The sequence below is a fragment of the Haemaphysalis longicornis genome, unplaced genomic scaffold (assembly GCF_048455015.1).
Source record: "Haemaphysalis longicornis isolate Haplotype H1 unplaced genomic scaffold, Haemaphysalis longicornis Haplotype H1 scaffold_2, whole genome shotgun sequence".
Classification (NCBI taxonomy): domain Eukaryota; kingdom Metazoa; phylum Arthropoda; class Arachnida; order Ixodida; family Ixodidae; genus Haemaphysalis; species Haemaphysalis longicornis.
The window spans coordinates 245,677,296-245,702,935 of record NW_027526295.1 but is presented as its reverse complement, the minus strand read 5'-3'; the positions used below and the strand labels follow the sequence as shown (position 1 = coordinate 245,702,935).

General features: G+C 49.6%; 1 protein-coding gene across 4 annotated transcripts in view; it reads left to right on the top strand.

Annotated features, from left to right (window-relative positions):
• LOC144170294 (uncharacterized) overlaps positions 1–25,640 on the top strand; it is a 209,232-nt gene that overhangs the window by 104,066 nt on the left and 79,526 nt on the right. For 2 of the 4 annotated variants that reach the window (XM_077699993.1, XM_077699997.1), the window contains exon 2: positions 4,764–4,817. The exons of the other annotated variants lie outside the window; for them this stretch is intronic. In XM_077699993.1, coding sequence (XP_077556119.1) covers positions 4,764–4,817 — 54 coding nt within the window. The remainder of the gene's footprint in view (positions 1–4,763; positions 4,818–25,640) is intronic. 4 annotated transcript variants of the gene reach the window in all.

The following is a 25,640-nucleotide window of genomic DNA, read 5'->3' as shown; positions in this document are numbered from 1 at the left end:
GGCCCGCCATGCACACTTGGCGACAGCGCGTGCACCCAAGCGCAGTGCGTTGCCGTAACGGCCTGCGAAGCCGGCCTTTGTGTACGTAGTATACACGTAACTGCAATCCTTTCGCCGGGAGAAGACGTCGGTGGAAAAAGAGGGCCTCGATTACGTTATGCACGCGATGCAGTTGTCGAGCTTCGGTGACCCCTTTCATGTGCGCCCCGCGTCCGAGTGACGGAAGAAAAAAAGGAAACAATTTGTCGCGGAAGGCCGAATGGCTTCTGTCACGCCTGTCGCAAGAGTCACGGCATTATATACACGAATGTCACCTGGACGTAATTAAGTTTCGAGCCATTGTCATGACTTTCATTACATTGTCAGAGGTAATTACTTTCAAGATAGCTTAATCTTTGTAATCTTCAGAGTGTCCAGCATGCGTGGACCTGGGGCGCTGGCGGCAGAAATCGGATTTCCATCGGTGAAGCACGCGGCTTCGATTCTCTTGCGATCGCAGTGGGTGAGTTCAGGGTGCTTCTGAAATTGTCCTCGACCGAGGCGTCTTCTTCCGCTGGCGTAACTGTTATATGTTCAGCTGCTAATGAGCAACTCGCAGGTTTGGACGTAAGTCACATGATGTTTGAGACGCAAATAACCTGCCCTAGCGCCTTACTCGCTTTACTCAAAATATCGCTTTACCCGAAATCGAAATCGCTTTACTCGAAATATTGCTTTGCTCTAAGTGTTCTATGCTTCTCCACAGTGAATTGAGGGCTAACTGTATCCGTTTTTAACGAAGTACTACTTATAACGAAGCCAATTTTCTTTCCCGAAAACTAACGAGGGCTTACTGTACGCCAAAATTGCTCCACTCACCTACTTGGTTTGTGCTTGCTGCTTTCCGGAACTATATATGTCTCGGGAAACTGCAGCCACAAGCATTCGGACGTGTTCCTAGCTGGTTGCTAACTTTGTACATTATGCACTTCCAGTCTTTTGAAAGGGGTGTGCAAACGCTCATGCCTACGTGCGACCTACTCTAAGCGAAGTTTCGGAATATTTTGCGGGTTCCAAATTTCGCGAAACAGAGGGTGCGAAAAACGAATAGTGTCCTAGAAAGCTTTCTTCCTTTTTTTTTTTTTACTGTTGCATCTAGGCTGGGAATATTTAATTGCTTTTCTAAAGACCAGATTTGGTCTGTGAGAGCCTGTATAATTTGTTGATGTGCCTGCGTGTGACAAGAAGTGACGGGGAGCCGTTCCCAGTGAAAACATTCGAGCTGTTGTGCGTGCACTGAACTCCACACGCGCCTAGTGGAATGTATATGGAGGCGCAAATCGAAGCGGGAGCAATTCGAAGTTTATATGACAGTGACGATTCAAAGTCCGCTGTTTATGCATCTAGCTGTTGTTTTATTTGCAACTTGACGCTTAACTATACATTGCAAGAGCGTTGAGAGCTTCAAGAGTGATGTTTTTTTTTTTTTTTTTTCATTTGCAGATTTAGAATAGTGCGAAGCCAACCGGCATTTACGTTTGAAACCTCAATATATTTTGCTGAATTTTTTGTGAAGTGAAGGCGATTTGAGAAATAAGTCACAATTTGGTCGTCGTGAAAGTTTGCCAGACAGTCTAGGATATGTGCCGCGCCCGTCGGCCTCCGGGGACTATCCACAGCTTACTGTCGCCTCGGTATAGGGATCGCTTCGTCAGTTATTCCGCACAAAACGTCGTAACATAGGCGTTACTTTTCCGTTAGTTAAGTTCCTACTACTGCCGCCTTCACAGCACTTCGTTGCAGTCACGTGGCAACTGCGCGCTCTCGGCATAGCCTCCTTAGGCCGGGTTCAGATTGTTGCCGCAGCTGTCGTATATATAATAACTTTAAAGAATGACGTCATTTCACGTCTCAGCCAACCGAAGTGGGTTACATGCTATTTTTTTACGCCCATAGATCACGATATGGCTTTTGCGTCAGTAGTCTGAACATAGCCTTAGCGAACGGAATTGTTTCGGGCAAAACTGGATTGTACAGTCGTGCATACTGGACTTTCCCGCCGCTCCTGAGCTTGCAAGCCATCTATCATATCTGACTGTTATCGCAGCAAGTTCTGCTGCGATGCCATTCATGGGCGCTAGTTCCTCTTTTCGCTGAGAACTGCGAGCATCCGTGACATTTTCCAGTTTCGTTAACGCCTAAACATCAGTTAGCAGCCTTGCATAGTAGATCATGTACGGAGCTCGAACTCTTGCTATCTTTCGCGCCTTTCCTGCCGCGATCGCCTTACCAAAATTATTGCGGCATTCCCGCCGGCTCATGTGTATGCGTATGCCTGTCATGCGTGCATGATACGAGTGCGCCGCGACAAGTCGGTGGCGCTCCCCGCGCGCTTCTTTTCGGAAAGACCTCGTCGCCGAGGTTAGGACACGTACGGCCTTGGTCAGGCGCGCTGTATACGAGCGTCGCACAGCTGATCGCTGCCTTCCCTCCGCCGCGCGGCTTGTATACATCCCTTCTGCCGCTGCAGCGCCAGTTTTCTGCGCTTTTTGGCTGAATCTGATAGTCGTACTTCGCCACGAGGGCGTTTCACGAACTGATTAAAAAGAAAAGAAAAAAAGAACGCCCGAAGGCAGGGCGCGTAGCTCGCTTGCAACTTGGCACCGCGTATCCCATCTGATCGTATGGTTGGGGGATGCTTTCTGACTCATTCGCCGCTCGCAGGTAATCCATTTAGCGTTAAGGGAAGCCCTGCTGCGGCATTGGACAGAACGTGCCTCAAAAATGCCTGCGAAGACCCGCGCAGCGTATACGGAACCGTCATTGTCGAGGAAACAGCAAACTGCACGGGTTTTGCCAGTCGCTTTTTTTTTTTTTTTTTTTTACCATTTGAAAGCTTATCTCAGCGAATCCCGCTTGTATTTCCTGGTGTAACCTTTCTTGCTTGAAGCCATTTTCTGCTTCCGGTGGACTGCCGAACACAGTTTCGAAAAGCATTTCCGTCATAACAAATAACATGAACACGAGGTATATACATGGTTTGCACATGACATCCCGGCCCTTTCTTGTGACCCACTTCCGGCTTTTTAAGCGCTCCTAAAGATAAGGCAGCCTTTCGCTGTGCTTGTGGGTCACAAACATGGCAGCTACGCGGACGTCAGTGCATTCCAAATCTACAGGCACAGGTGGCAAAACACGAATATTTTAACACTGTTCAGCGCAGAGAAAACCGTAGGTCTATTTGAAGCAAAACGTCAGTGCATAACCGTGAATACGAAGGTTCTATTAATGAAAAACACACCTTGGATTGGTACTTACGCAGACAAATCGAAAAGAAAAATTCATATGACGATTACTATGCTCCCGAATGCGAAATTTGTGCCCAGCGGGAATTGGTCTTCTCGGTAACGGGGCATATATCGGCTGCTTCTGAGGAAGTGATCGCGTTATCAGCGAACGCTAGGCGCCGCGCTACTCTGCCGATATCTCGCAGCACTTCGCGGTCTCCGAGCATGTTCTGCAAATCGTGTTTGAACCTCCCGCGCAAACGGCACGTAGTTCGGATGAGCCACAAGCGCGGGAGGAGCGTCTGGCGAAAGTGTGAACAGGAGGCAGCGAGACATACTGAGCCGTAGCGACGCGCTGGGAGATGACGCTTTAGCGCGGTCCGCCCTCCCCCTCACACTTTCGCCAAATGCTGCTCCTCCGTTTTCTTTCTGCCTGTGGTGTCTCGTTCGCTCACTTGGTTACGCGGACGCCGCCGCCTTCGCCGCCGCGAAACCCCTGTCCCGGCAAAGAACACCGAGTTAGAATTGACGTCAGAAAGAGGCGAAATAAAAGGACAGCAACAAAAATACAGGCTGCCGTGCTGCCGGCTTGAGCGGCGCCAATACTACGTTCAGGTGGCCTAAATTCGTATCTGGAAAACATCGCGAACAGGCGAAAACACAAGAGAGAAGGACAGAAGCACGTTTTAGTTATGGCATAGCTACTCTCTAAAGCTTCCACCCTCACAAGTGGTTAAAATCGCGCTCATCCGGGCAACGTCGCCCCGCCAATGCCTAACTGAGCAAAAAAAAAAAAGTAAAGAAGTCGCGGGCTACCGCTGCTGACGTCACTCTGGCTCCGTGGCCCATACTGCTGCTGCAAGTAAGTGCGGCACACCACTCGACGGTTTGGGTAGCTACGTCTGTTCTACCGTTCATCTCTAGCTCACTCGTCTATGCGTTTCTCACTTGGTGGAAGGATGTCGTGACGGAAGGTGAAGCTCGTGAAAATAAACTGATATGTAGTCGTATCACCATGGTAGTAACGACCACTCATGGTAAGTGTCTTCACGCTATTGGTTATGACTCGCCTTCCCTGAACAATACCATTGGAAATGTATTTTTTCTTTTAATTGAATTCGTTTTGCTTTCACAGACCGTACAGCGCATCATCCCTTTAGTTGTGGCAGCTGTCCCTTTTTTGTACTGTTGGTGATTAATTAGGCCAACGATCGGTTTACGGTCGTGTTGACGCACACTCTGGCCATAACCTTCGTGCGCTTAGTTGATTGTCCGCTGGCTATTCAAGGCACCACGATACCATGCTGTTGTGTCCTTTTTCTTTTTTATCAGCAGGTTCCTTGGCTATATAGGCGGGTTATAAAAAACCACCGTAGGACGAAGGCATTCTTTTACTGATTACGATGATGCACAGTCACCTTCCTTGTAAAAGGATTTTTTTAATATTGCAAGCATGCTGAATTAAGTGGAAGTTTTTTATTTTCGATTTCTGGATAGTACCCCCTGGAAAGACCATGAACAAGAAGGGGAACGACCTTGGAAAAGTATCTTGTGAGTGTACTCAACTCGAGACCATCCGCGTCGCTTGCATCGACGTAGATTTATATCGATAATCGACGAAAAGAGTGTTGAATAGCGGTGTCCATGTACGAACATCGCTTTATGTTTACTGCGAATGACGAAAGGTCAAATCGCACCATAGGCTATTACAGCTATGATTTAGAATACCCTGCGTATAACATCGCACTCGTATCCTTTCAGTCGAGCACTTCGCCGTAACTTTTTTTCATGTCCCTCTATAGCTATGCACTTCTCATCCCTTTCATCTCTGTTTCCTTGCAAGTGTTCTCTACTCTGAACTTATTCCCGCCAAGCGCACCTTGTCACCACTCATCTTCCTCGTCTGCTAAGACTGCTCGCCGCGCTGTCTATAGGAGTTCTCTCGCTGTCCTCGTCAGACTACTCGTTACACTTACCACCCCGCTTATCAGTGTCAAAGCCGAACGCTCTCCTCGTCATAGCCAGTGCATGTTAACGAACTAGATTAGTGATCTCCCATCCACGTGTATCCTCTGCTGAGTGTTTGGATGAGTGTGATGCGGGTGCAGACTTAAAGGGACCCTGCAACACTTCCTTCAACTTTTTTGAAATCTTAAATGCTTGCAGAACGTAGTCACCCAACACTCCCAGTACTTAGATTAGATTAGGGGATCGCAAAGTACCTCAGCCAAAAATTACCGCTCTATGCCCATCAGATAACTTGTAAACTCGCTCAAAGGGTTTTTCTCTTTCCCGGTCTTGACGTTCTTCGACGGCTCGAATTACGTCACTAGGGCAATGTAGCGGCTGTTGGCCTGTTTTTCTTCAGCAGCAGCAATGAACGCTTTTCGGTAGCAACTTAAAAAAAAAAAAGTCACAAAAACGAAGCGGAAATGGAAGGCGTATCTGGTGCGACGAGCAAATCACGCAGTCCCGCTCCGTGCTGGCGATAACTATAGCTTTCGCAGTGGTTCCAGATGTGAAGGAAAGAGTGAAAGCGCTTATCAAAAGTGTTTCAGGGTCCCTTGAACGTTGTCATCACGTATAGGAAGTTCCAAGGTGCGTCGATGTTGCGGTGAGGTTGTACTCTATCAGAGATCGTCCGCAAACGTTTTGATGAATACTCGTTACAATCAGCGCGATACAGTAATACGAGCTGTGCAACGTATGCAGTGCTTTTGGAAACCCCTGCAAAGCTAGGGTGTTGTCCGTATTGCGTCGACCGATCTGCGAACTACAGTCGCCGCGGTGGTATACTGTCTGCCATGTAAGCGCCGCTAGCACTGCAGTTCCATTGCTGGGCCCTTCCGTCGACGTGTTCCAGATCGTCCCGTTTATCACGGCTGGGGATCAAGCGATCGGCGCTCGACAAAGGCCACGGCGGCCGCGCGCAACCAGTGGCTTCTTTTGCCTCCTCTGCCTCGGCGTCGCTTGAGCGCGCACTTGATCCGCTCGCGCCGCCGCGCGATGACCGTGAGGCGAGCGCTCTGTTTTGATCGCGCAGCGGCCAGCGTGGTGAGGCGGCGCCTCTCTTGTGTCCATTGTGTGCGCAGGGTGCGCGCTCACTGGGCCGGAACCGCGGGAGCTGCAGCGTCGGCGGCGCGTTTTGCCTCGTCCGCCCGCGCTTATTGATAAGTGTGCTCCCGCGGGAAGGCAGAGGCAGTGCGGTGGTGGCCGGCATCGCCGCGTCTTTCACGCTGACCTCTGTCTGATGCGAGCCGCAATAAATGCCGTACGAAGGGTCCGCAAGGAGGTCAGCTTCCCCTGCGCGCTACTGTCGGCATGCTTCGGGTGCACTGAACCCTACTCCCTTCGTTGAAAGCGTGCGCGGGGACCTTGAAAGTAACTGTACTTACCTTTAGCATGTCTCTATCACTGCTCTGACAAAGATGTGCCGAAGTGTTGCAGATGCTTGGCGCACAGGGGGGCGTCCCTTGTCTTGATCTTAGCTCTTCGCGCGCACTTCCTTCCTTCGTTCTTGTCGTGTGTCGAAATACGACTCCACTGCTGTGTTTGCCTTAGCTCGACAGGGCTAGGCGGGGCCATCTCGTAAAATCGCGCCTGTCGTGTGTGACGCCTGCCAGCCAAGGTCACAAAAGGAAAGAATACCGCGTGACTAAGAGCGTCGCTAGGCAACGTCGTTCTGTCGTAGTTCGAAGCCTCTCAATCGGTGCCACAGACTGGAAGAGAGAGATTTAGCAGTCCAAAGGGATTAAGCTCAAAATGTGGGTGGGGCCTTTCGTGGGGCCTCTCCAGGCCCCAAGGGTCAAGTCCCTCTGGATGCCTGCGACGGAGCTGCTCAGAGCTGCCTTTCCCATAGCACAAACTAATTGGCGTTGTGCGGGAAAAGCGGCCGAGTGAGCAAGAAAAAGAGTTGCTAGGCTACGGCTGGGGGGGGGGGGGGGGTCGGTTGGAGCGCTGCAGGCAGAGCGTTCCAGGCGCGTCGTCTCCTACCGTTCGTTTCTCCGCCGCCGCCTTTCTACCCAGCGCTGCGACTGCTTCGGTACTACCTTAGGCGGCTTGGTCAGTGACCACGCTATGCGCGGCGGTTTCTGTTGGAGAGCGTGGTAGCTGCGCAGGATGCGCGGAGGGTAGATAAGCCGGGTTCCGGCTAACGTGGCCTCATGTCCTCGAATCTATGCAGCGTATCGCCTGCATACGGTCTTTATCGTCTGGCTAAAGTTTCGGAGAAAGGACAGGACAACTACTTGGACCGATATCGGTGCCCGCGTCGCGCTCGTCAAGGTACATAACAGCCTAAACGACTCCAACCTCAACGTTCTTTCGTTGACCGCGAAGGGGTGGACAAACAAACTAAAGAAACAAAAGGAAAACAAGATAACCAAGCGGTGCTTCCCCCCGCTCGAGCCTACCTCTCGCATTCGTCTTAGTGCGACTAGTTCCAAATTTTCCTGTTTTGCATGCGACAGCATTGTTTTTTGCCATCCAGTAACCACGCACCCTTTCTTCTACAGGGCCATAATGGATTTTCAGCTTACGCACCGATTCTGTTCGTATATAATGTAGTAAAACATTGGTGGACGTAGTTTTCTATCCGTTGTACCGGACGCTTGAGGTTACTCAGTATACTTACTCTTCGACTCATCCGTGGCTGTCCAGAATCCTCCTTCATGAATACGCACGCACATATCTTAACCGAGGAATGGGTGACTTTTCCTCCCTTTGTGTGTGTGCACATATGTGTGCATATTTGTAGAAGTCGTGACAGCGAGTGTCGGGGACGCCATTGGGACCGTATGCCATCGTCATCGTCGCTGGGAGTGGCCAGCGGGACGACAGAGGCGCGCATGCCGGTGCGGCGGCGGCGGCGACGAGGTCGTCGCTGTCAGTCAGCGCGAAGGGAGGCGGCGGCCGGAGGGCTCGATCAACCCCGATCCCTGACGCCTGCTCGATCGGCCGGAAGCGCAGGCGGAGGCCACCGGCAGCGGCCTCGTTCACGCCGCAGCTGCTGACGCGGCGCCAGCCGCTGGCAGCCCGCGAGGCGCGTATATCGCTCAGCCCTTCATTTGCGAGTTATCACGAATTCGAGGAACGCGTGACCGGCGGGAGGAGTTTCTCGCGATATTGGCGAGCGGCGTGATTGAACAGCTGGCGGTTCGAGACGAGCAAAGGACAGCGGCGCAACTTTCGACGGACAACTTGAGAACGACAACGGAAGTTGCACCTGCGCCCCATCTCCGTAGTCGGCTGTACCTCATCGCGATGCAAGGAATGCGTTACTGCGAGTGTTTCGAGCGTAACACGAGTGGCTTCCGCAATTTCTCGGTCTTAATCTGGTTATAAATTCCTGCAGCGACGACAAACTCCGTGAGAAAATAGCAGTGGCTTAGCTCGGCTATGCCGGATATACGTAGCGTGAGCTGAGGTTCAGCTCGTTATTCTTAGGTTTCCTGGTTGTCTAGGATTAGCTTGATTATCATGCTTACTGCTGCTTCAATGACACACACACGGTATACGCATTATGTAACACATGTATATTTATCAACGGTTCCGGCGCCGCGCCACCAATCGCCCTAGAGCTGAGCTGGTTCCGCAGGCGCACGCCATTGTTGCTGCGACGCACGAGCCATCGGTTCCACACCCGGCCACCCCTCGCATGATCATCGTGGACCGGGCCGCCACGTGCGGAACGGAGGTCGGCGAAGACGCTGGGCGCGTGGGGTGTGTGAGAGACGCCGGGCAGCGAGCAACGTTCTAGCTGCGCGCCGTGTGACGTCACTGCTCCTCGCGCATGCGCAGCACGGCTGTCCAGGAGCCACGCGAAACTGCTCAACCTCGGCCAGTGTAGCTGACGCTACAAAAAGCAGATGATGTCACGCATTAAGCACAGTAATTGCGCGCGCGCTCGCGCTGACGTTGACATCCGGGTCCGTCAGTTCGGTGGAATGATACACTACATGAGCTGTTGCCGTTCTTAACTTGCTCCCGAGTGCAGCACGGATCTTGGCTCGGTAAACGTCGAAACTGAAGCGAACTCATGAAGCGAGGTCACGTAACCACGTCAGTTTAGAATGTTTCCAGGACACTCTCAGTAACCTGAAGTAAGTTCGGTTGCTAGGCTTTTTTTCAGCTGAATTAGGTTGGGCGCGGCTCTCATTCTCACACGGTCAGCCTTTGTGCGCTCAACTTTTGAACCTTACCGGTGAGTTCCTGTTCCTCGCCGGTCCGGTTCACTGGAGTGCGAGTTCTTGCGAGTTCTTGGGTCGCATGAATGAAGTTCTGTAAGCTTCGCGTGTACTGTGTTGTGCTAGTGGCAACAATGTGCAAGGTCGCTCGACTCGGTACATGTCAAGTGCACAAATGAACCATAAATGGGCTGCTTTTTTTATTGCGGAAGTTTGCTATTCAGTATAAGGAAAATTATATGTACACATACACCCCGGAGTGTACATATACGCTCTCCAATTCCCGAAGGAATGGGAGAGGGTGGTCAGCATGTGGATTTTGTGTCCATGCCATTAAATCTGGTGGACGTTCGGGGCGCAGGCCGGAGGAGGCGATGGACACAAGGCGCCGCCTTCGCGGGGTAGGACAGCTCCACACCAAGTCCTCCGCTATAGCCTGCTCAACAGGAGCGGGAAGGAAGGGGCACGTCGAGTGAAACGGGGCATGGTATTGAGGCGGCCGACTCCCCGTCACAGCCGGCGTGAGGGCGACCCCCAGGTGACGACGTCGGAGCAGGACCTCATGGCGAGACAACCCGCCAGGAAGATCCGTACCGCGCGGATGTATGAGAGCGCGCGCTGTGTGCCGAAGACGTTCTTTTGTACGCGCTAGGCGAATAACCACTCGGGAATGTGCAAGAGGAGCATGCAAGAGGAGCGACATCTGCAGCCTGCATTGTGCGGTGGCTGTTGCGTTGGCGCCATGACACGCGAACACGGCATAGGTAACTGTCCACTACATCGTGAATTTCTATCGGAAATTTGTTCTACGTAAGAGTTTTACGAAGCTCTCGAACAGCTGAGGATGAATCAGTGTAGGTTGTACACTGTTCTGAAGCTGGGTTGATAAGCACAGTTGTGTGTAGCAGAGCATCCCGCACTTCGAGGAGTTCTGCCTTCTTGCGGTGTCTTTATCGATCGCTTTGGGACAAAGCCAAGGAAGGAACCAAATGGACACATTATGTAGACCGTGACGTTATTTTAATTCAGCGGAGTTACTACATTACACCCCTCCCCGCATGTTGCTAGTGTGCGTTAACGTGAGGGCGCACTATTATGGTTGTTTTTGCTTTTAAGGGCGAAGCCCCTTAGAGGCTGGGGCTGTCGGCCTCTCATGTCGCCGTCGTAACCGTCGTCTCATGTAGTCACTGTACTAAAACACCGGGACTCTCGTTTACGCCTCGCGTTAGGACGTAACGCGTGCTGAAAAACACCAGGACACTCGTTTACTACTCGCCCTAGACAGCTTCGCGCTTCACAGACAAGAGACTTTTACAACAAAGCTGTGTGCCACTACCCCCCAACGGTTTCATTTACGTGGGCAAAAACGCTAAGGTGCCAAGAATACACTTATACACCGCATGCTTCGCCCTTCCCCAGGTTTCACGTTAGTGGAGAAGGCCCGGGATTTTTTTTAACAGCTCGCGGCTTTCTAGAATGAGAAAAAAGCCGCCCACCTTTCGAGTTTTTTTTTTTTTTCGTTTACATTTACTCGGCTCCAGTAAACTTTTCACCCACTCACCGCCACCTTGTTGGGGTCGATAGACGTACATTGAGGTTGGGGTTGTTTGCGCTGTTGATGGGTTCGACGAGCGCGACGCTGGCGTCGATAACGGTCCAAGTACTTGGCCGTCTATTCTCTAAAATTTAATATACACAGAGAAACAGGAGAGCAAATAGAGGGAGAAAGGCAGGGAACCTTCGTCTGTTTTGTCGCTTTCTTTTTTATTATTATTTTTTTTTTTCATCGTATAGTGTAGATCGACAGCTGATGCCAGGGTCGCATTCAAACAGAACAGTGCTTAGCGGCGCAAAATTTCTGATGTGCACCCGGGGTCAGAAGCTTACAGGACACGATTTCGACTTTCAATGTAAATTTGTCTGCTCTGTGGGGGCTCAGCAGTTAATTTTGATTTGCAAGCGAAGCATCGCACTTCGGGGTATCTTCGCCATACGCGTAGCAGGAGCTTAGCTCCCAGAGAGCAAATAAATTAACATTGAAACTCTAAACTGTCTTGTTAACTTTTGATCCCGGGTGTGTTTGCCGCATAAGAATACAACTATATTGAGAAAAAGGTGCACCGTTATATCTTTCACGCCTACAGGAGCGCAGTGTGTCGTTTTCCTCAGAGAATATAGTCCTGCACATGCATGGTGCACGTTGTGTGCACCCTTTCTGTGGGACTTTCAGGTCCTCACAAGTTATCCAGGTCTTCCTCTTCCTCTCCCGTTGGTATGCGCGGCCCCCATTGTGAGCAGCAGTGTATCAGAGGAGCTCGCGACCTCCGGCTCCTCACCGGAGGATAATAATCCGCGCGCTCATTTCGCAGCGCCGCGTCGGAGGAGGGGGAGGTCGCGTCGAACGAAATCCCTTCTCCGACGGATCGGTCTCTTGCCCGGGTCTCTTCCTCGCGCAACACGTGCTGCCGCGTCGTTTGCTTTCTTAGTGGCCCCTCACCACATCCATCCTCCTTCCAGCCACTTGGCCCGGCATCGAGAAACGGCCCGAAGGCGCGTGTCTTTCCTTGTAAATATTACGCCGCCGTTCTCAGCAGGTTCCTTATTATCCGCCGCCGAAAAAGCTGGGTTGCATCTCCCTGGGCCAGCTTTCGATACCCGACGCGTTCTTCTTCCTCCTCCTCCTTTTGCAGCCTCTCGATTTCTTTCTTTCTTCGCAGGCACCCGAATTTCACGACGCTGTCCCGGGACGGCCGACCTCGCCTTCCTCTCTCTCAGCCCTAATAGGAATCTTTCGATTCGCGACCATTCATCCGTCTAGTCCCTTGGCCTCCCCTCTCTTTCTCTCCTGGATTTGGCCCTATTTCTATTGATCGGCGGAATTTGCGGTCAAAAAGAGAAGCGGGGTTGGTCGGCGTGCGGCCCCTCGCAGCACTCTCCTATGGCTTATATTCGGCGCGGGGCTTCTTGGCCCGTTTCTGTCCTATTCCGCTCGTGCCTTCTCGCTCCTTTATTTTTTATTTTTTGCTCTTTATTATGTTTGTTTTTCAGCCGCTCGTGCAGCACGCCTCCTCCTCCTCCTCCTCCGAACCACCGCCACACATCGTGGGCCGTCGCGTGCAAGCAAGCAAGCGAGCGCGTGATGCGTCGACCTGCATTCGGTCCTCCGGGCGCGTCGTGCGCAGCGATTCTCGTGAGCCCCCTCCGTCATCTTGACACAAGCTCGCACACGTCACGCGTTCCTCCGGCTTTCGTGCTCTTTCTCCGGTCCTCCGCGGTTCCTCCCGCCTACTTCCAGCACTCTACCACCTTCGAACGCGGTGGCGACCAGTCGCTGTGACGGCGGTCCTTCTTCGAGGACACCGCGAGGGCCTTCTTGCGATGGCTGGCTGACCGGGGGCGTGCCGTGACGGCGCCCTTCTTCGCACATTTCTGTCGTCGAGGTTGTTCTGGACTGTGCTAGCTACGCGTCCGGCTGAGCTACTTGTTGTCAAGAGAGGAGGTTGTGCGTCCGATGTAGGTTGTTGGGGACTGTGGTGCGCTGCCGGCAGGTGCTGCGTTCGATATTCCTCAGTGTGAGCCTCCCAAGTTATCGCGCGGGAAGTGTCCGGAACAATCGGTGAAGCAAGGCCGTGGTGTGTTTGTGCGCGTGGCTTAGGTCTTGACACTTGGCCCGATCTTCGTGGATAACTCTGGTACCTGCGCTGGCACTGCTTGACAATCTCCTCTGGATTACACGTGCCAGCTAAGGTGGGAGCCCGGACGCGTTGTTTAGATTGTTTAGACGTCGCTTGTGCTGTGCCATCCCTGCCGGACCACGCCCTAAACTTGAGTGCAAGTTAGAAACGTTGCGGTGATTTTCTCAGAAGTCGTAGTAGCCACGAAGCCATCTGCCCCGTAAGGCTTGCTTGGCGCCCGTACCACTTTCAGCTGTTTGTCGCCGCAGTTTGCTTTCGGAGTCCTCGCCCGTTGTCTGCCCACGACCGGTGAGTATTTTCAAGCTACTGAAATCAAGCGGGCCGAACCAGCAGCTTCCTCTCCAGGCGGTTACGCTTTATCGCGGGGAAACATGATGCCACCATGGGAGGGTGCAACCGGCATATCTTCGTGTTCTTTCCGTTGATAAAGCTTCTCGCGAGTCGTCGCCGCGCGAGGCCCATTTTCAATACGCGTAGTCGTGTTTCTTGATGCGTGCGACTGTCTACGGGAAAAAATAAAATAGAAATTGAGGGTTGTTCCGCGAAATGAACCCGCGTTTCGGTCGAGCCTAGTTTCTTTTATTTATACCGTTATTTTTTATGTAATTATTGTCTTATTGTTTGTCTAATTATTTCTCGTATTATTAGCCAATAGCACAATTGCGTAAATTATTCCATCGTGATGCTGCGACGTTGACAGCATTCTTGGCGCTGTGCCAACTTTTATCGCCGGGCTTCATACACCCGCGACGCGAATCTTCAAGGTTACGACATACACACTCACGCGTAGAAAATGCGTTGAATTCAACATGCCCTTTTGTCGGGGCAGATCATCGTGCGTAGTGGCTCAGTTGGTTAGCCAACACCACCTAGACTTGCGATGGCCGTAAGCAACGATGCCATTTCCTCGCAGAGCAACCCGCCAAATACTTGAGCGCCCAAAAGTGGCCCAATGTCAACCCACAGAAATAGCCCAAATAGCCAAATCAGGAAAGTTTACACAATTCATTTCAAACGTTTATTCAGATGTCTGCTGCGAATAGTTCAAAATATTAGCAGATTGAGTGCAAGTTATATTGCAAAACATCACTCACTTGTAGCACAAACAGGTACTTGCAAGTTGCATTTGAGTACATTGCGGTGGGATTGAACGGCTCCAAACTTATATCGAATGGCCTGGAGTCCTTATACGACAACCTGCCGTTTCTCGTTGCTCAAAACTTTACATGCAGGATGTTCGCCGACGTATCCAGGGACATTCTGTTCCTCAAGTCAGGTTTCGGTAGAGTTACTTGACTCAAACATTGGCACAGCTTGCACTACTGAATCACCGCTGGAGAAACGCGGAGCTGTGAGTCGACCTAGCTTCCCCCCTGGGATCCGCTGTCAGTGTGGGGGACCATAGTTTCATACTAATGTATACTAGAGGGAAATCTGGCTCCGCTGTCGAGGGGAGCTGCGCTTTAGCGAGTGTTCCGTCATGTACCGGGCAGGCACATTCCACTTGTCCTTGGCATGGCTCATAAACCGGCTGGAAAGCTGCCCCTTGCTGCAACAAAGCAACAATATTACTCCAAAAGATTAAACAAATTAGTTTTGGTATTATAAAATTGAAGCGCCAGAAAGGTTTATTTGTCAGGATTACTGAGAAGCTTCATGCAAGATCAAGAAGAAAACGATGTTACCCTGTTTTGGTGATTTGGCTTCGAGACAAAAAAGAAGCCATGTGGGTAGTCAAGCCAAGTAGGCGGGGAACGTCGCTAGCTGCAATGGCGGCGCCCACGACGGCCAGCGACTGCAGCGCCAGATTTCCTTCCCTCTAGTATATATTAGTATGAAACTCTATGTGGGGGACCGTCCGGAACGGCCTTGTAAAATCCGGTAAACTTGGCCTCACCCATCACCACTTAGCCAAGGCAAGCAATAACAACGGAAAACCCAACAAAACTTAGCAAAGCCTAGCAAAACTAAGCAAAACCGGAAGAAGCTAGGTCGACCCCAGCTACGCCGTTTCTCCAGCCTTGCACCACTAGTGCCAGCGTTTTTTTTTTTTGCGTTTTAGTAGCCCAAGAAAGACCATCACCTTTCAAATGCTATTTAGTAAAGGGTGCGCATACGCACATGGCCATTTTGCTCACACTCGAGCAGACGCGAAAGCCGGCTTCACTGCTATGGTACTCTTTCTGCAGTGGTGCACCCTTTACAGGCGGCACAGTTTTTTATATATATTTTTTGCTAACGCCACCGGACCAAGCTCAAGCTTAAACAGCTCCGCTGTTAAAACTCGTTAAACCGCAGCATTTCAAACTGGAATCGTGGCTAGTTGCGACAGCTGCAGAAACATTGGGGGGACGTCAGCGCTGTTTTAAGTAAAAGCTTTCTTAGTGAGACTGATGGCGTTTCGTCAAAAAACTGGTGCATTTCCTCATAGACCGGTTGGTCGACGGAAAAGCTCGGATAAGGACTGTGGACACATGGCGTGTGCGTAAAACGGGGCTTCCGTTGTCGCAACACGGCTACTTTTAAATCGCGAAAAAGGAACGCTTCTAGATAAGACAATACACTCATCAATCACGAAACAGTACAACAGTATACCCTTATCTAATAAACCACTTGTCGGTATGCGTTTAGATATTTCGTGAATGCCTTTACAAGTGCGTGAACAATTGTCGCGTGGGTTTGCTCTTCGTTTGCGATGTGGGTCATTGAACGTTTGACGATCGATTGGACGCACTTTCATTGAAGGCTGGACGCACTTTTAGCTATCGCTCTTCACTCAACTTTCTTTAATTAAGAAGGGATGGTAAATTTTTGGTGCGGAGGACATTCTTCCAAAAAATGGTTACAGAGTTCACCAAGCTTACATTGCAGCAAGCATTATTTTGACTCCATTGTAGAAATGTTTTGCCCCGGAATGAACTTCCCAAAAACCCTTGAACAGAGCATCGAAAGAGAATTTACTTATGTTGTTGTAATGCAAGAGGCGGAGGTCACCCTAACAGTTTGACTGGATGAAAGGCCCTTAATGTGCTTTTCACACATGCGATCATAAGTGAACGGCACGGCTCAAGAATTATGGCCTTCTTCTCATCGCTAGGAGAAGACATTTCCAGGGCGTCACGGAAAACACTTCCTAGATGGTGAGCTCGAACATGCAATAAATGGTTCTCCCAATAGCCCAAAAATAGCCAAATGGACGACCAGTAATTTTTTTCCTGTGCTGCACGGTCGTTTTAAAATCCTTCCAGAGGCCTTAAAACTACTTGTGTCTCGAGTGGCGCATTGACTATCTTCGAAGCGTACTTGCAAGCAAGCCTTCAAATTTCGTTTGAAAGTTGTTGCCGGGTAGCAGACATATTGACGAGCTCATCGGTACGTGATGGTGAGAGCTCCCGCCGTCCGGGGAGCTGCTTCTAGTCCCGGATGTCCTGATTCTGCTGGCTACTCGTGCCCTCTCCATCAGCACGCACTAGGGTCTTAGCTCCGAGCTGGCCAGTCGGTCCGCTTACTACTCATACGTGGGACGGGGATCGAAGTCTACCGAAGGCAAATTACAAAACCTCACTGTAAGCGCATCTGAAGCACGTCAAATCTGCCGCGCACCTCGTTGGCTGCGCGCCGTTTCGTAATGGCGTTGCATCCTAACTTCAATGTTTGGGCACGTGCGTTTCTCAAACTCCCCTATCCTGTTTGACGCTTTCGACTCGTTCTAGTGCCCAGTCATTTTTTTTTTTTCTCGAAGCTGACCCCCAAGCTCGAAAAGTTGTCTTTAAGAAATAATAAATAGCGTCTTCGACTGTAACCTAAACGAGGTGCCCAATATATCTTGTCCGCTTACTGATGTTTTTGTTCTATCTGATAGTCTTTTTGGCTGTTGCGGTGAACCAAAAGGATTTAGTTAGAATTTGCAGGTTGATGTAAAAATATTGTTCATTAAGCTTTATGTGCAGAATCTTTGCTTGGCGTAACGTACTGTGGCAAACGTACTTGACGTGAGGTGAGTGTGGCAAAGAGGAAGAAAAAATTGTCTTTTCTCCATTGCTAGAACAGCCAGCAGAATGGGGTCCTCTGACGACCATGCAGCAACCACAAAAAGCGTGAAGGGCGATAGGGAGCCCGTTTGTGATAGGAAGTGAACGCGTCTTAGGTTATACGGTACTTTTCCAAAATGGAGCTTTCCGGCTGACCTGGAGCCTTGCGAAGAGCGTGGGTTCTAAGTGTGCGCACACGTACGCGCGCGTGTTGGACGGGAGGAGGGGGATGCTTCAGGGTTTATTATCAGCCGCGGTTTCCTGTCCTAATGCCTAGCGACAATATTGTTGTCGAAAGTATAGCACTTGGCAACGGCCAGTTGACCGAGAGAAACTGACCTTTCTATGGTAAAAGCGTTCATGAAATTTATGACGCGTTGTTGATCCTGTTGATTCACGGCTGCAGGACGAAAAATAGCGCGAGGAAAGACAATGACAGCGAGGCGGGTACTAAATTTAAAGCATCTATCCGCGTCCCCACCATTTCCTCAAACCCAAACCATTGCCTCCGAAATAAACGCCCTCTTGGTTAACTGTGTTCGGCAAGAATTGCGTCCGCTCACGTTGCGGTCACAATGTACACAGTGATGTAGCTTTGAACCCTTTTCATGGTTTTATGAAGCCGTGCTGCGTTACTTTCTTCAAGGGAGGGAATGTAGCATCTAGGAGGTGAAATCTACTAAAATTTCCTCCGCTCAACCGACATGAAGTGTCCCGGTGTTTTAGTACCGTGACCACATGAGAATACGACGACACGAGACGCCGACAGCCTCAGCCCCTATGGGGCTTTGCCCCTAAAAAAATGTCGCATTTCATCAGGCGCAACGCACACAACAGGCGCACACTGAATGAGTTCGAAATCATCCGAGTTTTAAGTGCGAATGCACTTTATAAGCGACCCCAAACCATCCACCGCCGGCGGCGGCGGCGGCGGCGGCGGCGGCGTCGGCGGCGTCCGCAGTGCTCCTCTATATTTAAAAAAGAAACAGCATCCGGCGCCAGGTTTCGATCCGAGGACTTTGCGGCCGCAGCGCGACGCTCTACCGACCAAGCTACGGACGCGACGGTGATATCAGTGTTAGACGCGCCTTATATCTTTAACGCATTCAAACTACGTCGTCAGCGGCGTGCGTTGGCGACTCAGCGGCGTTATAGCGGCTTGATAACTGCGTGGTGTACACGTGATACTACAAACCCGATGGAAGAGATGGAAGAGAAGGCGGCGAGGCGGTGGGCTGCGGGGGCCGAGCGCAAGCGCCGCAAGCGGGCCGACAACCGTGCATTCGCACTTTCACATTCTCCCCCTCGGGGAAATGCGGGGGAATTTTTTTTTAATCCTGAAGCTGCTTTCCATCTCGTGTCTACTTTTATGCGCAGACGATGAGCATTTGCATTTCGTTTTCAAGAAAGCACCCAGCTACGCATTTAGCTCTCCGGTATTTCAATTGATGGACGGATGAAAGAAACGCTCGCGGCAGATTTGCTCCGCAAACAACGCATGTGACGGGGCGCCCTGCGATTGTTCTCCGGCAGCAGCAGCCGGGCGCCGATCGTCACGTGCGTGACTCCTGGCGCCGTGCGCGAGAGTGCGGCGAAGGTGGATTTGTCGGAAAGGCGGCCGATCTCGTGCCTCTCTCACGCCGGTCACGCGTCGCACGGGGCGCGGCGCTGAAATGGAAGCGATACACGCGCTGCTTCGGCCGTGAGCAAAAGCGGCCCACATCGGGCCCCGTTCTGTTGCGCATCGCATTGACCTCCTCCTCCTCCTCGCTCGGGTGCGCAGAGGAGAGCGCCTGTGGCTGCCGTGGAAAGCGCCCGGAAAATAATGCGCGTCCTCACCGACTTAGTTCCGACGAATTAGGTGCAGCTTCGTGCCGGCCGCGATGCCACGGCCATGTGCCACCACTGCGGCGAATGATAGCCTGTTGCTAAAGCAGGCCTGCCGATGCGGGCGATGCTGTATAAACGCGGACCGTAGCAGCCGCATACAACGGCCGGCCGTCGTGCCCGCAAGCGTGTCATATTCACCGATATACCGTATCTGCACGATTCTAACGCGCCCCCAATTGTAACGTGCAGGTAAGCTTACATATGGGAAATTCGAAAAAAGTAACTTGACGCCGATTCTACCGCACAGGTGTAACAGGCATGGCACCACGTACCTGGCAGCAGACATTGGATTTGACCCACACATCTGTGGCAGCAAAAATCCCTCTTGCTTTAGTATCCAGCTCTTGCTGGCATTGAAACTGTAGCGGAGAACATTGAAAGTATCTACAATCTCAAGTGCCTTGAGCTTCATAATTTTAGATGTGACGGGCCGTCGATTCATTTGCTGCTAATTTATGAATTCCGTGCGGGAGTCTTCAGTTTTCAAAAACGTAAGTTCTCAGGGTCGGTGAAGCCTTGAATGACAATATGACTGCCTTGTTTGCGTCAATCGCGCACTCGTGTCTCTGGCGTTCTCAGTGTGCATGGCGCTCCTCGGTCGGCAAACGAAATTACCTTGCGCTTGATGAACGCCTCTTATTGGTTATCGTCAGAGCCGTAACTGCTGCTGCAATGCATAACTCCAGTATGCATTGCAGTAGGAGAAATATGTGGAAAGGCTCCTAAGATATGCCGATTACCGAATGGGCGGACCAAAATTTACTCACCTGTACTTGATGGATTGTTTTGCATTATCCTGAGTTCACTTTTGGGAGGATTTCGTGTCCATGGCAATGCTGCAGGTGGCTTTAAAGGCGATTTTGGTTTTGAGCCCGATTGTAACGCACGCCCAAATTCAAAGGCTACTTTTATCAAAAAAAAGGTGCGCCTTTCAATCTTGCCAATACGTAGTTTTTTATAAATCCCTAAGCATTTTGTGCGAAGTACCTCACAGCCCGAACCATTTAACGCCCTGCATTTGCCCAAAAATGAATAACTGGCGGAGTTCACACATTTAATCGTTGCAGTGGGGTAAATTGGGATAATTGGTCGAAGGGAATTTCGAAAACGCAGAAAAGAATACAAAAAGTAGGAAAATAGAAAAAAGTATGAAAGTGAGCAAATGAAATCAAAAGACAAAAATAAAAAAGACTCCGCAAAAATACAAATAATAAAAAATCGTGAGAACGGACCCACTGTGCAGCGCCCTGCATTTGTACTAAAGGGCGTAATTGGCGAAGGTGACACATTTAATCGTTATACTAGCGTAAATGTGCATCATTTGCCTAAGAAACAAAGGAAAACTGTCGAACGGTAAAATAGCCTAACATATTTGGCTGCTGATAACCTAATCGTGCTATAAACAACTCACAGTGGAGACTTAAGGGGCGTGGGAATGCTTACGAATTAGTCGACATTTCTCCGAATTTCCGCACATTTTCTTGGAGAGGGGTAAAACGGATAATGTGTAGAATGAGAAATCGGAATGATAATAATAATAATAATAATAATAATAATAATAATAATAATAATAATAATAATAATAATAATCAATCAATCAATCAATCAATCATGTTTATTTACGTGCCCAGGAACAGCCAGAGGCCTGGGTGCTGGCGCACGGATAGTTACATGAAAACAAAATACAAGAAACATATTGAAAGAAATAAACAAGCGACAACACACACAAATTGAAGTAGCGAAAATTACAGAAATAAAGCACAGGCGGAGCCTGGGTACAGGTAAAAAAGAAAAAGAAGATGCCTTTGTGGCTCAGCTTATTATAATGAATACACAACAAGCAGAGAACAAAGTTTAACAGTAAGACGACAAGAACAATGACAAAGTATAGAGACAAATGATAAGACAACCATGATAAGTAAACAGTTTCAAAAACAGGCAACTATAGTGGTTAAACAGAACCACAGAGAAACCAAATTTCAGCAATAAAAAAAAGAAAAACGAACGACAGAGATATCATAGATGTTTAACATACTGTGTTCAACAAAGCAGTACGGTAAATTGTAAAGGAGCTTTGAAAGATGTCAAGGCGTTCAGAGAAGCGGTTGTAGCAATTCTGTATTCTGCGCACAGGAGAATGATTGGAGTTGCGCGCAGCGGTCAAGAAAGGGCGATGCGACCTGGTGGGCCTCTGTGGAACACTAAACTCTAATAATAATAATAATAATAATAATAATAATAATAATAATAAATAATTGGCTGGGCAGCCCAACTTCGTGCACGGGGCACATGCCTATGCCCTTTAGAAAATATACGAAGGTAAATAAGAGGAGGGAATTTCCTCTGGCCGGACAACAATTACTGTTCCACAACACAGACAAAACAAAAGAAATTTCACCTAGCACAGTGTAACTGAAGGACATGTACAATGCAAACTTAAATACACAACTTATTATGAAACCTACGCAATACGAGCATAAGCATGTCAAGTGTACGAGTGTATAGCTCAATAATCGAGGAATCATGGAGCACTTCAAAATATCCCAAGCCACAACGCAGTTATGACCGTCGCCTCACCTGAAGAACGGGGGCTCGCAGTAATCGAAATGGGGCGCTGTAGCCGTTCTCTAGGAGAAGGTTATTATGCAACCGTGGGTTGTGGGCTTTCCTCTCGGCAGGAAGCTTTTACGCGGGAAGCGCGAAAGTGTACAGGAAATGAGGGTAAGAGGGCAGCGATATTTTTTATCCTTCGAAAAAAGAAAAAAAAAGAGAGAGAAAAGTTCCAGTGCTAAAAATTCTCATCATGTCTTGTTGTTGACTGCGTAATCGCTGCATTACGTTTGAAAGTAGGCTGTTCAAAATGCTGTCGTCCATTGTTCAGTTGTACCGCTACAATGCCTCGGTCTGGAAAAAAAAAAGAGGCAATTGGTGGAGGCAATTTTTATGACTTCGAATGACCTAGGTGCACATGCGCGTGAGTCATAGGTTGTTTTCGTCAATAAAAATGACTTTTTTTCTTTACTTGATTGGAAGGAAGTTGATATGTGACCCCTGCGCGGAACGTGTACAAGGGCACTGAGGTTGTATGCTACCAGCGAAGGGCGTAAAACGTTCGAACCTATTGGTCCTACAATCTACGTTTAGGTCTTTTTGTTTGTATACACGCTTGTCTTGTTGGCGAGATACGATTGGCTGCAACGTGCACCACAATAAAACTCGGTTTGCACACCACTAGCTTATCGTACCGTTGTGAAATCAGCTCCCATTTTTCACACCAAACTAAGGAAAACTGTGAAGGTGGGTGACCAGCGAGGCTGCAGAGACCAGACTATACGTGGCCTCCTCATTACGACGACAGAAGAGGAGAAAATTAGATATAAATAAAGCAAAATGTTTTTGACGACGGGACCGCAGCCCCGAGGAGCCTGGGGAAACTAGACGCGCGTGCGCTTGGAACGCCGACAAAGAGGTCGCGGTGCGAACGTAGACATTAGAACCACTAAATAAGCTACGCTTAAGAGTAACGACACTGACGCACGACGGCACCCATTTTGGTGCCGGACGCCAGGGTGGCCAGCTTTATGCGCCCTATTACGGCTGACATTAACAGGTGTAATTGGTCCAGGCGCCGCTTGGCAACCAAGACAGCTTGTGTTTACTTTTCGAAGATTTAGAAACAGTGCGCCGGTGCGGTAGGGTCAGGCTCGTTTACGCTAGCGTGGCTTATTGAATTGCTCTAGGTTACGCTAAAGCCACTAATTAAGCTACGCTTTTTGTGTGGCTGTATGTAGGTTACGCTAGGCCACTGTCGTTCTTCCCCAGCGGGAAGCGATGCAGGCGTTTTCCACCTTCCCACCGTGTGAAACAGCTCAGTACAGAGCAGCACGGCATCGCTACTCTGTCTGGGGGCTTAAAAACTCACTCCCAACGTGTCATACAGCCGCACTGCGCTCCGAAAATTACGGCATATCGAAGAGAGCGCGCGCGGCAACACAGAGGCACCAAAATGTCAGCGCCCATGGGTCTTCCGGGGTAAATTCACAAATGTCACGTGACGCGGTTCGACCAATGACCGCTGTCGCCGACATACTACAACAATGGCAAGAAAGCGTGCCGATACTCTGAAACCTGATCGAGTGGCTCTAGTAGACATGTCCTACGCCTGCCGTTCAGCAGCTAATCTTTGAGAAACCATTATCTGTATGAGAGTGGCCTGATTTTGAAAATTGTGTTTATCAATAACAAATCTATATACTCAAAGTGCATATCCAAGTGATGAGACTACAACTAAGTTCCAAATCAAGTTTTTAAACGGTGTGCGGTGGAGGTGGTGGCCACGCGCTTTATAGCACACAAAATGGGACATTTGTTTTCCAACGCTTCGGGCTTCAAAGGTAGGTGTTTACTCTAAAATTTTGTTCGCGTACATGAAAGATGCCTGGAATCCTTGCCATATAAACCTTCGCTTTAAAGCGCCTTTAAAATTGGGTACAGAAAGCGAGAAAAGCAAGTTTTTTTCCTGCTTTCAGATAAAAGCCGATAATTGAGACGTGCTACGGGTATTAAAGCGCCAAAGTAGGGGGAGAGAGAAAAGGAGAGGGTTCCGTTGTAGGGCGTGGTCGTGACTGGCGCCAGTATTGTTCCCCTTGGAACGCTATTTTATATGCCTCTTGCGCAACGCGCGAGCTGAATCGCTGAGACACTCGGCAACTATTGGAAATATTGTCACGTTTACCGTTTGCAGACAGTTGATAGTCGGTAGGGGTTTCATCATAAAGGGATCTCCGGTGGAGTGTTAGCCTGCCGAACCCCGTTGGCTTTGTGTATAGTACATACTCAGCGATGTAACCCCCCCCCCCCCCTCCTTTCCGCAACTCACGCACACGGGCGCGCACAGAGAGAGAGAGAGAGAGAGAGAGAGAGAGAGAGAGAGAGAGAGAGAGAGAGAGAGAGAGAGAGAGAGAGAGAGAGAGAGAGAGAGAGAGAGAGAGAGAGAGAGAGAGAGAGAATGCACGCAGCATTGTTTGAAGTTTGTTTTGACCTCTTATATATTCCACGACGACGACTGCAGCATCCAGTACCGGTGTATCTATCTTTGTCTATGGTGGTGTCCTGTAATTTTATCAGTCTTTACGTTATTCGTGAACGTTGACCCGTGAATTATCGTTTGCTTGATGTAAAAAATTTGCAATGCGAATGGCTGAACGTTGTTTCCAGTCGGGCCCTTTTCCAAAGTGAGACGATAGCTGCTGTGGGACGTCAGTCACGTCACAGCATCGATCTCAACGCCGTTGAATCCTGCAGCGCTATGCTACTGCACAAGTCGTTAAAGCGTGCTTAGAGTTAAGTTTGAAGAATATGAGGGGCTTATGCTTGTCAGTTGTAACGTCTGCCGTGCTCTCTTTGCACAATAAATGACACGCGCGAATTTCCTGGCTGGAAACCAGGCCGTTGCCACCGATTTTTCTGATGGCAGTTGAAGAATAGAAACGGCCTCGTAGCAACGGTAGATGTCTACGCTTCACTGAATGCTGGACCGTAATTAAAGAACACAACTGAATTATTCCGGAACCCCGCGTAACTGTACTCCTCAATTGGCGCTGGCTTTAACTGTTAAACGTCTAGTTTGATAGGAGTTCTCTCCAAAATTTTCTAATTCTGAATCGAAACGCTGCCTTCACTGAAAAACCCATATGTACACTTAGCTTATGCTCGCTTATAGTAATGTGTCCTCCTGATCGCGCAGCCAGCCGTTTAGTACCGTATTTAGTCGCATAATTACCACACTCGCGTAATGATCGCACCCCCTAAGTATGCCGTCCAAGTTCGATTCTTTTTATTTCCCGCGCAATTAACGCACCCTGAACTAGCCGCAGCAATTTGCCGTTTGTGTGCAAAGCCTAGCTGATGATGGTCGTGCGTACCTCTTTCCTTCCCTTTCGAAGTGGACATGGATACGTTATTGCGGCAGAATCTATTGCGACAAGAAACTGTCACTAAATGCAGATAATATACTCACAAGGCAAAGAAAAATAAAACGCGCTCAGGTTGCTGAGTCGGCCGCCATGTCCGCTTTGATGTCCCGCACTGTAACAGTGGCAGCCACTTATTGGTTGACCTGTTGTCACCTCGCAGCAAACTCGTACCGGCGCGTTCGGTAATTCAGGAAACACGGCATTTTGCGTCATTTTGCAACGTGGCTGGCACCAATGTGCGGAGTTTTTATTATGTATTTATTTATTATTTTTATTATATTCATGAGAACTATCGTAACATTTTTTACCTACAACTTGGTTGCGTTTTCCGTGCTCAAAAATGTTTTGCAAAAGCATTACCTCGCGTAATGAACGCGCCCCTAAATTTACATGAAATTTTTTGAAAACGTACTGGGATCATTACGCGAGTAAATACGGCATATACGCATTCGCTCTATCTGAACGATGTTCTAATTTAGCTGCGTGTTAGCCTTCACGCTTTTTGGTCATAGGTCCTCCAAATTCTGCCACATTTTTGCTGTCTGACGTCGTGTCCTCCTCCTGTTGTCACCGAGCTGATATCATTAGCGCCTCGACG